This window comes from Mugil cephalus, chromosome 12 (assembly GCF_022458985.1).
Source record: "Mugil cephalus isolate CIBA_MC_2020 chromosome 12, CIBA_Mcephalus_1.1, whole genome shotgun sequence".
NCBI lineage: Eukaryota > Metazoa > Chordata > Actinopteri > Mugiliformes > Mugilidae > Mugil > Mugil cephalus.
The window spans coordinates 12,695,573-12,710,002 of NC_061781.1; the positions used below are offsets into that span (position 1 = coordinate 12,695,573).

Consider the following 14,430-nt stretch of genomic DNA (forward strand, 5'->3'; position numbering starts at 1 on the left):
GCCACAAGGTCACAGATTAAAAATCCAGTGTGTCTCCTCTTGTGCACTGTAACTGATTGTATATAAGCTTCAAAGACAACCAGCGAAAAAATGCCATCTGGTTGAGAGTGGGGTAAGCGAACAGGAATAATGCATTTCTGTTTTGTTTACCTGCTTGCACGCAATCATCTAACAGTCAGTTGTTTGCATCTGTGCTAGAGGCCGTCACGCTGCTCTTATAAGTGAAACTTGTAGCTTTTTAGTTTTTAAATTTGATAAAAATATATTTCGGCATATTCAGAAAAATTAAATACATCAAAGAAACAGCAAACATAACAATATAAAGATTGGTCTTCTTGGTTCGGAAGTATGAAAAAGTCTGACTTGTGTCAGATTTGACACATTAACGGCTCCCGGCCCAGTGTTATGAACTTAGTTGTCAACGACAGGTTCACTCCCTGTTTTAGTGTTGACTCCGTGTGAGAGTGAATGTGTTATCATGCCAGATGCTCAACTTTCTTCACTCTTTTCCGTGTTATTGCTTCTTAGGAACTGGCTTCTTCCAAAGAAATTATTTAATTATTTATTTATCTGTGGCCCAAAAAAACAAAAGAATTATATAAAACAACCAGCAGGTTAGTATTGGTCAAAAATATCTGCAGAACACAGTAACACTTTACTGTTGGCACAGAGCGTCAGTGAGAATGATCAATTCCCCGAGATATAACATTTGAAAGTTTTAAATACAATTACTGAAGTCGAGTAGCACTAATAACACAACAATACTTTAAATTGCAGTGGGTTCTTTGACAGAAATATGAGAACATTTTTAAATGCATCCTAAACAGCTGTGCTCAAATAAAAAAACAATAGCCTAATTTATGGAAATCAGAAGTCTGTATTTCATGCCAGTGTTCAGTTCTTGAGACGTTTTGATACTTTGCGCAGATCGGTCTGTGTAACATAGACCTACAATTAGGATAAGACTTTAATGATCCACAAGTACAAATGTAGGGGTTATCACAAATTAGCATAAAAAAGAAATAGAAATAAGTTAAAATAAAACAAATTAAATGTGCAAGAAATATTTACAGTCGCTGTAAAATAAATAAATAAAGCTGTTGAAATCACAGCTTCTGGGGGTAACAGATACATAAGCAGCCACCCCGCTGTCCAAACTCGCGAAATCTGTCATTGCGGTAGACAGAAGGAGGCCCCCTAGGGGAGGCTGTGGAGTATTGTCAATGCACAGAAGGGGCCTTTATAAATTTAAGGGGTTTGATTGTTGCCATAGCAAAATATGTCAAAAGGTAGGGGCCTCCCTTTCTTAATATTTTCAAAAGGCCTGAAACCACTGCTTGGTTTGCCTGTCCTAAGGGAGCACCAACCACAGTTAAGTGAAGGAAACAAACAATGCAGAAGCGGCGGAGATCACGCACGCTGACAAAACCAATCGGAGTATTGCTCTTGAAAAATACACAAAACTGTTCCTGCCCTAAGATCCTCGCCACCTGGTAAACGGTCTAAAATAAAACCTTACTCCGTCTGACCTACCTCTTCCTCTTCCTTCCCAGTTTATTTTTCCCAAAGGAGGAAGTAAATCTAATGGTTCTGCTTATCCTCAGTTTTGCACATATGGATGGAAGTAAACCCATGCTGGTGTTTTTCATTTAAATTATTATTTTTTCTATTATTACTATTATTTAAATTGCCAGTATTTTAAGGGTAGGCTGTCTGGCGTTAAATGTGTGCAGTCTTTGTAGAAACAAACAAAGAGGGCGTATGCAGAGGGGCAGGTCTGTGGCCCCGCAGGCTCCTCCTCTCTGCATAATATGCCGGCTCCATTGAAATGACTAGACAGCAGAAACAGGGCAGCAGCTCAGCAGCTTGTCGGGACGCCGAGGACGCGGCGGAGAAAGCGAGAAGGAGAAGAAGTCTGAAGTGTCCGGGCAGAGGAGTGTGCAGGATGGCTCGGTCCTGACCGGCCGAGTCTGGTGAGCGAGTGGCAAAGAGGAAAAGAAGAGCTTTCATTCATCTTCACGAGGCGGATGGAAATTATTTGGGAATACGGCTTTCTCTCCTCCTCAACTGTGGTACCCTGAAGTCAGACTACAAAGAGACGAGGGGTCGGTCTGTGGTTAAGATGGATACTTTCTTTTTAGAGGTGAGTTAGCTCACTTTTTCCATACATCAGACACTTTTTTTTTCTTTTTTCTTTTTTTTTTTTTTTTTTAGGAGAGCAGTCTGCTCTCAGCTAGATTACTTTGGGACATTTGTGGTTTGGTTTGTTGTGGTTTGCCATGATGCGCGTGTGCAGATGAGTTCTTATTTTAACCTTGTATTTTTAAGCACTTGATAATAAATTAACCACTAAGAAAAAGAAAAACATATATTTCACGTCATGTCTGTGGTCTTTGTGATGCTTCCTCAGCCACTGAAACGTCCTATACAGGGCTGGTCCACAGGATGTAGTGGGAACTTGACTTCCCAAGCAAGCGTCTGATGCGTTTAAAAACCACTTAAAATTATCTCTGCTCAGATAAATTTACCACAGAGGAACACAAACTTGTCACAGCCTCTCCGTGCCCCAGACTGAATGGGACTTTTCCCTCTTTTGTTGTTTAAATCTGTGGCACACAAAACCAAACACTTAATTCCCTGTAAATGCTGAGCATAATGCCCGTACAGGCTGGAAGGATGTGTCATCTGCCAATCTGTCCAAACACAGACACAGACACGCTCACACCCTCAGAGGCCACGCAAAGACTGGCTGCAGGTCTGATTTGTCATCCCCCTCTGACTCAGAGGAGGGCACACACTCTCCCAGGAAGATACACAATGTGCAGCGTTGTGAATCTCCTCCCCTCGTCCGCCTCTCGTACCTCTGCTGGTGCCGCGTCTGTCCTCAGGGATGCGCCGCGTTGTGACTCACCGTAGGTTCAAAGGTGACTCCTGGATTATTCTTCTTCTTCTCCATCCGAGCTGCTTCAGACTGTCACAATCTCGTTTAAAGTGTCAAAGGTTGCAGCGTTGCAACTTTTCGGATGGAGTTTTTCATCTCTCTTTTCATATTTAGCTCACGGTCATTAAAACTTGTAAGTGGCACCAGACCTTGTGATGTCGAGATGATATATAAAGGAAGGAAATTAGTCCCAGAGTCTCGCTAACCTTGAGTTATAGAAATAGAAAGAAATAAGGGAAATCACCAATTCTTGATAACTTAAATCAGCTATCATATTTCATCCCACCTGGAGTGTTTAATATTCTGTTCTGTAAACCCGCTGAGTAGCGAACAGATGGAGGTGAGCTGGTTTCTGGCTCATAATCTGATTTTAGAGTGATGTGCTGTGCAGAGGAAGGTTTCTGCTCAGTTGTGACTTGGTGTCCTTGGTCCCGTACGAACTGATTTCATGTGATGTAACCACAAGTGACAGGATTTATATGGAAGGAACGAACCATGTAATTTGGGCAGAATGTAGCAATTTGGAGCGTGTATGTGATGCTGTCAGAGTTTAATTAAAGATGGGATTTTTTTGTTAGTGTATTCACATGGGATGAGCCCCTTTGACCATCATACATGGAATAGAAAAGATCAGCAGAAAACTGTTGTTTTGTTATTTTCTTCAAATATGTCATTTATGCGGCGTCAAACTACAACATAGCTATAACGTTAACATGAGAGGGAGGGAGGTCTTGGTTAAACTCTGTGACGCCATAGTCTCAACTGAATATTTATATTTTGGCCTACAGAAAAGGTCAAACCCTCTACCACTGCAAAAGTTCATTGATAGACAAATGCTACAGTACAAATAAATCTTTTCACATCTGTTATCAGAACTGAGTTGGAATAAACAAGCTGTCCTGGTTTTTAAAGGGAGCTTCTGTGTCATGGAAAGCAGCCAATCTCTTGAATGTCACTGCGCAACAGTGTGGATTTAATTAATCGGAAATTCTGGAAGTGAACTAAGATGAGGATTAAACTCTGTGAGCACAAGTGCAGCGGGACAAATCGTATGCATGATTCATGGCCGTGAGTCTCCCGGTCTGATGTTGACAGCTAGCACAATGTAGATGTCAACACGCTGGTACTATGCCTGGCCCTTTAACTGATTAAACTAGTTCCAAGTTTTTTTTTTTTATATTTCAGAAGAAGTTTGGGTTTATAGAAATGAACCAGTATTCATGAAGAGTCGGCAGTAATCAGCTGTCCCTGGTTGTGATGATGAATATGGTGACAGGAAGACGTAAGAGGAGTGGCAGGTACAAGGGCGTGTGTTGTAAGGGTTTACCCTGAAAGCCCATCCTGTCCGTCAGTGCAGATTTGGCTCTCAGGGGCCGACACGCTGTAAAGCCCTCACCACTTCTGCCCTTACTCCACACCCAATCCGTCCTCTGAATGGACGTGACCCACCAAACACGTAAATACCTGGAGAGCATCGCAAATCCTATCACTGTTTCGCAACTGCCGGAATACTAGACTTTCATTTGTCATGGAATAAGCATTGCAAGATAAACATTTCCCTCTTCCTCTCTTTTACCCATTCAGATGTACCAGATCATACACAAACATTGACACGCTTTGACTATGTGTAACGTCCGGTTGATGAAGTCGAATCCCAGCTATTTTCTAAATTTGGTAATCGCTTCTTTTACAGCAGCAGCTGCTACACACTGTAAAGCCACACGAGGACCTTTCCACACCCGTTAACTCCTTCCAAGTATTACACACCAGATTCCTTCCTCTCGCAGAGACTTTGACAGAGGGAATCCCAAATTCCCAGCTTTGACCCCTCAAATTCCCCGGTCATGGCCGCCTGTCATCCTTGCATTGTAGAGCTGTGGTGGCACGGCTTTAGGTTTCACACCATCGCCACCACCCTCCACACACACACGCAGAGACGCATTCTCCCCATCCTGACACAACCCTCGCAGCCCTATGGGCTTTTTATGTCTGGCTCTCTGAAGCCGGAGCCACGCTCAGTATAAAGATTCGGGGTAACGTGAGAAAGGCCAACCTGCTGTAGACGGTGGACTATTTTTCTCTTGCGATGTCAGGGTCTTTTCTGCCCAGTTGTCACTTCCTCCAGCTGCCACTTTAAAGCGTCGAGAATCTGAGATGATTGCTACTCACTTCCATGCAGATGGCCGATGGAGGAAGGAAAGGAGACAGGAAGTGAAGTTGGGGCACGTAGAAGGAAGGAAGGAAGGAATGGTTAAAATATGACTAATGGGCCCTGCATTCCTTTGAATCTTTCTTCAAACAGCTGTCTTAATTTACAGTTAAACTTCAGACGGTTGTTGTGTGCATTGTCACATATGACCAGGGGATTTTTGAAAAGCACTGTTGAGTTTAGAGGTTTGTGGTGAATTAACAGGGCCGGTTGTTTCTGATCAAACAGAGGAAGGTATTATTACTCAGGCAGTGGTTTACGTGTGCGTCAGCAGAACTCCTGCAGCTTTGGCACAATCTGGAGGTGGTTTAATCTGTCACAAGAGCACAGGGGCTAATTACCAACAGCCATTGTCTGACCACGCACCACAAAACACTGATAATCCTTTCCCATAATCATCAGCATCAGCATCAGGAGAGCTGGGTTAGCTTTTGAGAAGTAGTTCAATTCGGACTTCTCAGTTAATTTTACAGCATTTTAAATCCGCTTTGAAACTGCCATCAACTCCGGGACTGCGCTCTGCACCTCGCCTTTTCACCTCCCTAGCTCGTGTTTGCATTTTGTGTGGCTCTATCAGTAACCTGACCCCCGTCTAGTGAGCTGACCCTCACACATAGGGAACTCAGTGCTGTGATAACCTCCTGCTGACACCATGCTGTTGACTTTAGTTTTATCTGCTGCATCACCACGCTCTCCAGACAAAGCCTTCTGTGCCTGTAAAAGGGAAATATATCTTGATCTTTCCACAGTTTCTTCACTCAAGACCAATTCATGTTTATTAGTTTGTGACGAGAGACAAAAAACACTGTATGGGGTCTGTCATGATCTTGTCTGCACCAGGAGGTAATAAATTTAAAACGATAGCAAGGCGCTTTGGGAATCAACTATTCTCAGATCATTTGGTAAAAATGAAGCTGTCCAACAATTAGTTGGTTCAGTTTAGAGCTTAGTAGAAATACTGGATACAAGAGCCTGGCACACAAGAGGTAAAAGCAAGAAGTTGTGAATTTACATAAGGTGGTGTGTTATAATGAATCTTGACTGAATGTTTTTTCTTTCAATATACAATATAACTTAAATAATGAGATTTAGAGGTACTGATAGACAGAGAGGTTGTCTTGCATTTGGATGGAACCAGAGTGACTGTCTCCAGTCTTTTTTGCTAAGCAAATCTAACCCATGCTAATTTGAAATAATAATAATAATAATAATAATTTTCCTTTTTCAGCTGACCTCACTAAAACTCGATCCAAAACCACAAAAGATTCTCCCCCATGAGACAGTAATCATACAGTTTTCAACGAACGATCATCACATTTATTTTCATAAGATAATGCTCATACAAAAATCTATCTATCCTTGGTCCAACACCCATCCTTCCTGCCCTCCCTGTGAGTGTATATCTATCAGTCAGGGTGTGTCCTTCTCTGAAATATGAATCACTTCAGGGCACTTGGTCTAATATTTGCTATTTTGCAACATCCCAAACCATTGCAGGCCAAAACTGCAAATTTAGAGTGAATAAATCATACAGTAATGTGTACTTGGAGTCAAAAGAGTCAAAACACAAGCATGAGAGGAGAACTTAGTTCAGTTGAGTTAACTCAACAGGAAATTCAAAGGAAGAAAAGAGGAAAGATATTTGAGAACTTGTATGGTTTTTAGATAATGAAGAAATGTGCAGCATAGTAAAATGCAGCTGGAGCTAGAAGAATGTTAGCTTAGCTTAGCACAAAGACTGAACACATGGGGCCAACACAGGCTCTTTCCAGAGGTAGAACTGAAAGCTTCCACCAGCGCCCCTTAAGCTCAACAGTTAATAGGTCTCCTGTGTACAAATATGAATTTAATGACTGGATATATAATTTTATGGTGTTTATGCACTGGATTATGTTCTAGTGAGCTGCTGCCTGTAGCTTCATATTTACCAAGTGGTATTGACCTCATCCAGTAACACACACATACATCTCATTATTTGCAGTGACATAATACAAAGATTCTGTCACCAGAGATGTTTCTGAATGATATGTTGTTCATATGACCGAATGTCTCTATGGGCTACTCAAGTTGCTGGTGCGCCATTAGCGTTTTGCTTATAGTGTCCTTTCTCTTCGCCACATGTCGCAAAGATTTTCGGTAATGTCTCCGTGCTTCTCTGGCAGGTGAAGCCCGACTTTAATCCAGATCAATCCCGCCAGATTTGTGAGCATTGGATTTGCCCTGGATTCTTAACCACAGGAAATTAAAGTTGCTGTTTGTCGCCGCTTACCCACACGCAAAAAAATAATGAATAAAGTGTTGCTTTGGCCTTTACCTTGGCTGCCCCACCTGACAGACATGGTGCCTTGGTAATGAGTGCCGCTCAAATCCTCCAAGTTCAGAGGTCTCGTCTGGCAGCTTAATAACAGCCAACCTGTGATTTGCTCCCAGCCCAGATGTTGACTTTCCTTTTTTAGTCCCCTATGATTACTCCGCAGAGAGGCAGCTTATTATGGGATGGACAGCATGTGCGTATGTAACTTACGTTACCCCATGACTTTAGCTGAAACACATTTAAACAGCCATGTGGAATGAGAAAAAAACTGTATAGTGTTGACTCTTTCGCGATGAGATTGCTGCTACAGTTTTAATTTCGGAGCTAATTGCCAGGACGAACACCCTGCAGGGTTTAAGTACACATCCCACGCTGCATGAGTTGCTGCTGCTGCCATGGGCTGAAGAGTTTGGAGCAAACAACCCAGCGTGGCGCAATCCACAGTCATGACACATTAGCTTTCCCATCCATTCTCAACCAGTTTTATTAGATGCGAGTGTGTGTGGTTCAGCCTGGAGCTGTTTGAGGGAAGATTCACTGTGATGCTGAGATGGAAGAAGAATGTCTACGTATTTAAGACCGCGTATGTTTATCTCTCCCACTTGGACACATTGCAGTACATACTTCACATCTTTCTCATATGCAGCGTAATGACACTCAACGTTCTCTAGCTAGGGAAAAATTAGATCACTTTTATTTAGTCTTCAGTGAATTGTCAGTGACGTCATGGCAGTGGTTTCACTGTTTTTTGAATTACTTTGTATACAATTCCGGTATGACTAATTGGATTGACCACAGTTACGTAAGTTATCTCCTCTTTCATACCATTATAACTTACCTCAAAAAATCACTAGATTTAAATGTGACGATCAGATGTATGTGCGTGTAAAATGGATTGTGGAGTTAGTATCTGCTTTAGGATAATTTTCCTTACGGTTTTATGGCTAATTCATCTGGTCTGGGGCATCCCAATAAGTCAACCGTTTGAGAGTCCTTGTGTTAGTAGTGAATTTCAGGACGTCACATCTCCCGCACTCCATCACTTCCTGTACTTCAACACCAAAAATCATTGATGTTTTTATTTCTTTTTGGGGATATTCAGAATGACTTGAAATATTTTGTTTTGTCCAAAACTCCAAAATGTTTAGTTCACTACCAAGAAAGACAAGGAAGAACGTTCACAGCTGATCGAAGCATCTCTTTCACTCTGTAAATTAATTATTTAATCAATAAAAGAAACACAGTATGCCTTGAGGTACTCCACGTCAAATTGTACCGATCTTCAAAAAGAGAAAAGAAATGCTCATGAAGTATGAGCATACTTCTTCTATCCTGCACATTTACCAAACAATACATAGTTCTGACAATATGACATGTTTAAAATAAAAATAAAAAACACTGAAGACTGGACAAGCACAAGTTACCACTGAAGGTCAAAGGCAGCGTAACTGGAGCCTGCTCACCTCACGTAATTATTCCACTGACCTTCCCTCACCACTCCCTCACTGACCGTGGCCCAGATGTCTCCCACAGTCAAACCCACTCCTCCTCCTCCGAGGGCAGTCTCTTGACAGTCCTGACTGAGCAGCATTCCTGGAATATCTGAAAGACCCCCGCTGTGTGGCCCCATAACAGTCAGATGAGTACAGGGGGGGTTAAATGCGTCGATGCCAGACAGGAGGGGGCCTGGCAGGTGGTTCTGGAGATATTCTAAATAATGAAGCGCTGCTAGAAATACAATCAAACCTTAAGTAGTCACTGGTTGTCTCTTCAAATTCTCCGCCTCATCCAGCCGCTCCTTCTCTTGTTAACAAAGTGTAATATTGCAAAGCTCCGGATCATGTCGTTGATCACTCAAGAACAGTAGTGGAATGAAAATATGTTCAGACAGGATAAGGGTGTAAAAAAGGACACTGTGCCAAAAATCTGTGGCACAGAGTCAAGTGCTCGTCTACTTTTTTGTTGTGCTCCTGAAGATATAATTTGTTATGCAAATTCTCTTCAATAGACTCATTAGCAACACAGTAGATTAGCTCCGTCAGATGATGAAGGGGAGGCGTCTTCCAAACACCAGTCCTCCCCAGGCAGTGTGTGTTAGACACACACACCCACACACACTGCCAAATGCACATAATCACATGATCCTACAAAAAATACACAGACTTGTCTGTTGGTAGATTAATGATGTGATTCATTCAGTTTCATTAAGTGTGGTGATGAATATGAAGAAAACTGCTGCTACGTTGAATGTGTTTGATTTTCACTAAGTGGCACAGTGGCTTCTGTAATCATTTTCAGTCTTTCTTTAAATGTGAAAATGATCCGTGGCATCACTGAGCCACATGTCTGGTTGTCTCACAGCGTTAACTGATGAGGCTGCTGCCTGGAGGCCATCTTCCTTTAACTCTGTTTATAGCTTCCTCTGCAGGGGGCTCAGGCTGTTCATAGGAGTCAAGAACAATTGACGCTCTTCCTCCCCTCCACCACGGGGCCGGGGAAGCCCTGTTCCCCATGGGACTCCTCCTACTCCATTAGCTAATTTCTGATCAGCTGCTCTCTCCATCATTAATTCATACGTCTTCCAGCGCAGATGTCAAGGTTGCCTTTAATCATCTGATTTCTCCCCCTCAGTCACCCGCCCTGCCCTTATCCCGCCCTCACCCCCTGCTGGCCCTGGGCATGGGCTGTGCCATGTGCAGCAGCCAGACGGTACAGTGACAGCACGGAAACAAAGAAACCAGAAAAACAGGGATATTGCAGAGGCGCAAAATTGAATGAATCACTGTTAGTTATTCTTTGCCTTTTCTTTATACTACGTGATGACAGTGGCTTAGTGGTAGCAAAGAGCTGTATGGATGAGTTCTTGGAAAATCTGTGCAATGGAACACTTTTATTTCCCTCGACAACTAAAGAGACTCTGAGAATGGCACAGTTTGCCCAGTGAGGGTTTTCACCAGAATAGAAGATACATTTGAACATATGAAATTTACTGTATAAAAGATATTTCTGAGAATGTACAGCTTTTCACCTACTGGAAATTTTGCGGCCAAAGGCCCAGAGGGACCTTTGCCAAGATTCCCTCTCCCCACTCGCATTAAGCCTCCTTGTTTAATCTCACCAGCTACTTGGCACAATCCTCCTTGTTCCACTCAGTCGGTGTTCAGGAGATATCTCTCTACCTGCTCCCTTTTGCGGGACAAAGCAATAAACTACTTCACTGTATTGGTTAAATTGTGTTTGTGGCAAACTTAACTGCTCTTTGTCATTCTGTGTAAAGCCATGCTAGCTAATTTTAGTAGCCCCATATCTGAGAAATGTTTTAATCAGAAAGAAACACCAAACAACTTGTTCTAGTTTAATTCACAATGTGTTGTTCAGTCTGTGCATCAGAAGCATGGGTTTTTAAAAAGAATATATTAGTACACATAGTGTATTCAGTATTCAGTTTTTTATCTACTGTAAAAAAATAAAATTAAAATATAAACACAGATGCACGTGCCATTACGCTGTTTGACTTTATTAAATCCAGGCCATTCAGCCAGTGCTGTGGACTGCACATCTGTCTGCAGAGTGGTAGTGACTTGGCCTTATGGCTCCCTATTGTTATGAAGATGAGGTCCTAGTATTTGAGGTGTAAATGAAGCGCTGCACAAAAGCCCGATGCCTAAAAACGAGATGCATTGTTGAACATCTGCTTCTGAATGATGTGCATTGAGAACTCATGCACACTTTGGACAAACACCTCGCAAACTGAATGATAAGTCAGCAGAAAGGGATGCCGACTGGGGCCTTTCTGTGTGTAGTTTGTATGTTCTCCCTGTGTCTGCGTGGGTTCTCTGCGCGTGCTCTGGCTTCCTTCCACCGTCCCAAGACACGTTCGTTAGGCTAATTGAATATTCTAAATTGGACGTAGGTGTGTGAGTGAATAGTTGTCTGTCTCTCTGAGTTAGCCATGCGATAGACTGGTGACCTGTCCAGGGTGTACCCCGCCTCTCTTCCACTGTCAGCTGGGATAGGCACCGGTACCCCCACGACAAGCGGCTACAGAAAATTAAGGAATGAAGGGATGTGTGTAAACGTGGAAATTTGCAGTGGACAAGTGAAAGCAGCTACAGCTAGAGTTTCTTTTGGACCAGTGTGTTGCTGCTGGATACGTTCCTGTGTTCCTGTCTAACAAATGATACGCTTGCCAGGAATCCAGCTGGATGTTCTCGGGCATCAGTCCTACCTGCAGGACCGACAGCAGCTCACTGCTGTCTGCGCTCATTCACCACTCCCTGAAAGTACGCTGTGATCCAAGAAATTAGTTTATCATAACTATTTGCTCAACTGTGTCCAAGTCAGGAGTTAATTAGCTTTCTTTTGTCCCAGCTGATGCGGTCACCTGATACCGCCTGCACTCATGCCACGCCAGAGGGCTGACAAAGAGCCGTGGCGCCTTGTACTGTGTATACCCTTAAATATTTAAGAGACATTCATTAGCAAATCTGTCATTATGCGAGTTGACGAAACTCTAGCCTCCAACTCTGGGATCACGTCATTCAGCCCGAGCGGTTTCTGTGTCAGAGAGCAAGATGGAGCGCCGGCCTGCGGCCTGTTTCGGTGGTTTGGGTTACTATTGTCAGCCGGTTCTGCCTCTGGAGCGCTTCATGTGCTGCTGGATGACATGCAGCATTAAGAATTTGAAATTAGCTTGAGCTGCAAATGTCATGGCAGCAGTTCAGCATCGCTTTTTAATGGATCTGCTAGAACATCTGGCTAGCAGAGGCACAGGAGTGTAGTTAGCTGACACCTAATGATTAAACCCAGTGGCACAACTGGGCTTCATTACCAATTCAACATTGTACTTTCCAGTGATTATTATGCAAGAAGTGGTCACACTGTGTCTCTGGTCTGGAAGGGTTAGTTGTGCTGCAGCAGGTAATTCAGGACAGGAGGAATTAACACAAGCGCTACCCGTGCCTCTTTGTGTCCCAGCTGGCCTTTGTTTGGGATATTTCCGCCTGGTTAACTCCTGAGCTCTCAGTCAGAGGTGGTTGCCTTTGTCCTGACTTAGTGATGGAGCTCCCGAGGATGGAGGGGACAAGTGGGAGGAGTTTTGGTCAGACCATCTGTTGCTGAGACAATTCATCTTGACTTTATACCCTTCGTCTTCAGACTCTTTAGACACTCACTGACACATATCAAGGCACAAACAAATGGTCACCACGTCACAACGAAACACATCACATGTTGGCTCTATTTAATGCTCCAGGCACCGGAAAACGTCTCCCCAAGCACATGATTCTGGTTGATAGACCAGTAGACTAAACATCAACAACAACTGTTGAATAGACTATTATCTACGTCTTCAATTATTCACACCTTTATTGCTGACGTTTTGTTTTCCCGTGAAGGGAAATTGTGTACGTTTCAGCTAAAATCAGGCATTAGGGCTACCAAATGACCCTTATTGATCCACTTGAATACATTGGATCATGAATTATTAATTACACTTACCGAGTCCAGAGAAAACACACGATAGCAGTTCTGCTATTTTACGCACTGCCAAAAAAATAAATCAGTCATTGCCAGATCCAAGTCACGTGCAAAATGAGACTTGCTAGTCTTGTACAGTAGCTCGCTGGTTGGTTTTCCCTGCAAAGTTTTGATTATAGTGGCTGGTGGGCAATTCTCCAGAGTACAAGTCACTCTGCAAAGATGCTGGTGCAGCAAGCCAAGCCAGGCATTAGAGTCTTTATGGGCCAATTCGTCACTGAGTTTGGTTTACCATACAGTGTTGACTCACTGAGTGAAGTTTTATGTAGAATCTTAATTAGTCTCTTAATTTCTGTTTTTACAAATGTAAACTGTGTGCCCTGTGTGGAGATTGTATCTGCCTTTTTTTTTATGAGGCATCCTTTTAAAAAGTCCCTTCATTATGAGTGGAAAACATGTGACTCAGCGATTGAACCTTTCTCTGGATTTTTTTTCCCCTTTTAATATTTGCATCATTGAAATTTCTTCAGTGGTGCAATAGTGGATGTGATGTGGAAAACTGCTGGATTTATGAGCCATTCCAGTGCTTCCCGTGTCACGACATGTCAGCCATTGTGGATCTCTAATCGCTTTATTATTACAACATGCTCTAGTTTATTCTCTTTGTCTGTTTTGTAGTCACGAGACAAAATAACCTCCACAAGATGAAGTGCACCAGCAAAATTTCGTCGGAATTCAAGCCCCTCCGCTGTCCAGTTGCATAACACCAGCTGATCTTCTTAAAATCTATAGAGTAAACACTATTAATCTCCTCACTGGACTTCTGCAAACTCACGTGAAGAAGCTTTTCTTTGAATAGGCCACACACGGCAAGCTGGTACCAGGCTCACACGGTCAGTCGCTGGCATGAAAGCTGCCGATCGTCACATATTAAACAGTGCTAATGTGCGGCCACGTGTTGCGGAATACCTCTGTTATATTTGCGTCCCGATGTTTCTGTTTGTCCGCCTGGATTTCCAGACAATAGGAGGCGGGACATTATCAGCTGCCCGCACCCTTCCTCTTTCTCCCCCCCTCTGCCTCCTCCTCCTAATTTACACGACCCCCTTTATCCCACTCACCGGTGTCCCCAGTGGCTTGAGAGCCACATTTAGCTGTGCTCCATTAGCCGACTGAAAGAAGAAGAAAAAAAAAGAATCCCTGATGATAGAAGTGTCTTTTTTAGACTGCTGGGTTAGACTGAGTGACTCTTTGTGCTGAATCACAAGATAAAGATAGAGACCAGGACTTTGTAATGGAATAATTCCCTATTTAATGTTTCTGTGTTTCAGAAGCATCCTGATCTTTGTGCTGACCCTGGTGGCGAGCACATTTGTGCTCCATGAATTAGGGTGTGTGCACCCGTGGCAGCCTGTTGTTAATAGTTAATGAGGATTGATGTCTGGAAGTGGTGACCTTGTATAAGGTTTCCTAGTGGAATCCATGCAT

The 14,430-nt window shown here is 43.0% G+C and overlaps 1 protein-coding gene across 1 annotated transcript in view; it reads left to right on the forward strand.

Annotated features, from left to right (window-relative positions):
- Positions 1–1,852: 1,852 nt before the first annotated feature.
- myo10l3 (myosin X, like 3) overlaps positions 1,853–14,430 on the forward strand; it is a 51,219-nt gene continuing 38,641 nt past the window's right edge. Inside the window, exon 1 of the mRNA XM_047600644.1 lies at positions 1,853–2,143. Within this exon, the coding sequence (XP_047456600.1) occupies positions 2,123–2,143 (21 nt within the window). The 5' untranslated portion in view covers positions 1,853–2,122. The remainder of the gene's footprint in view (positions 2,144–14,430) is intronic.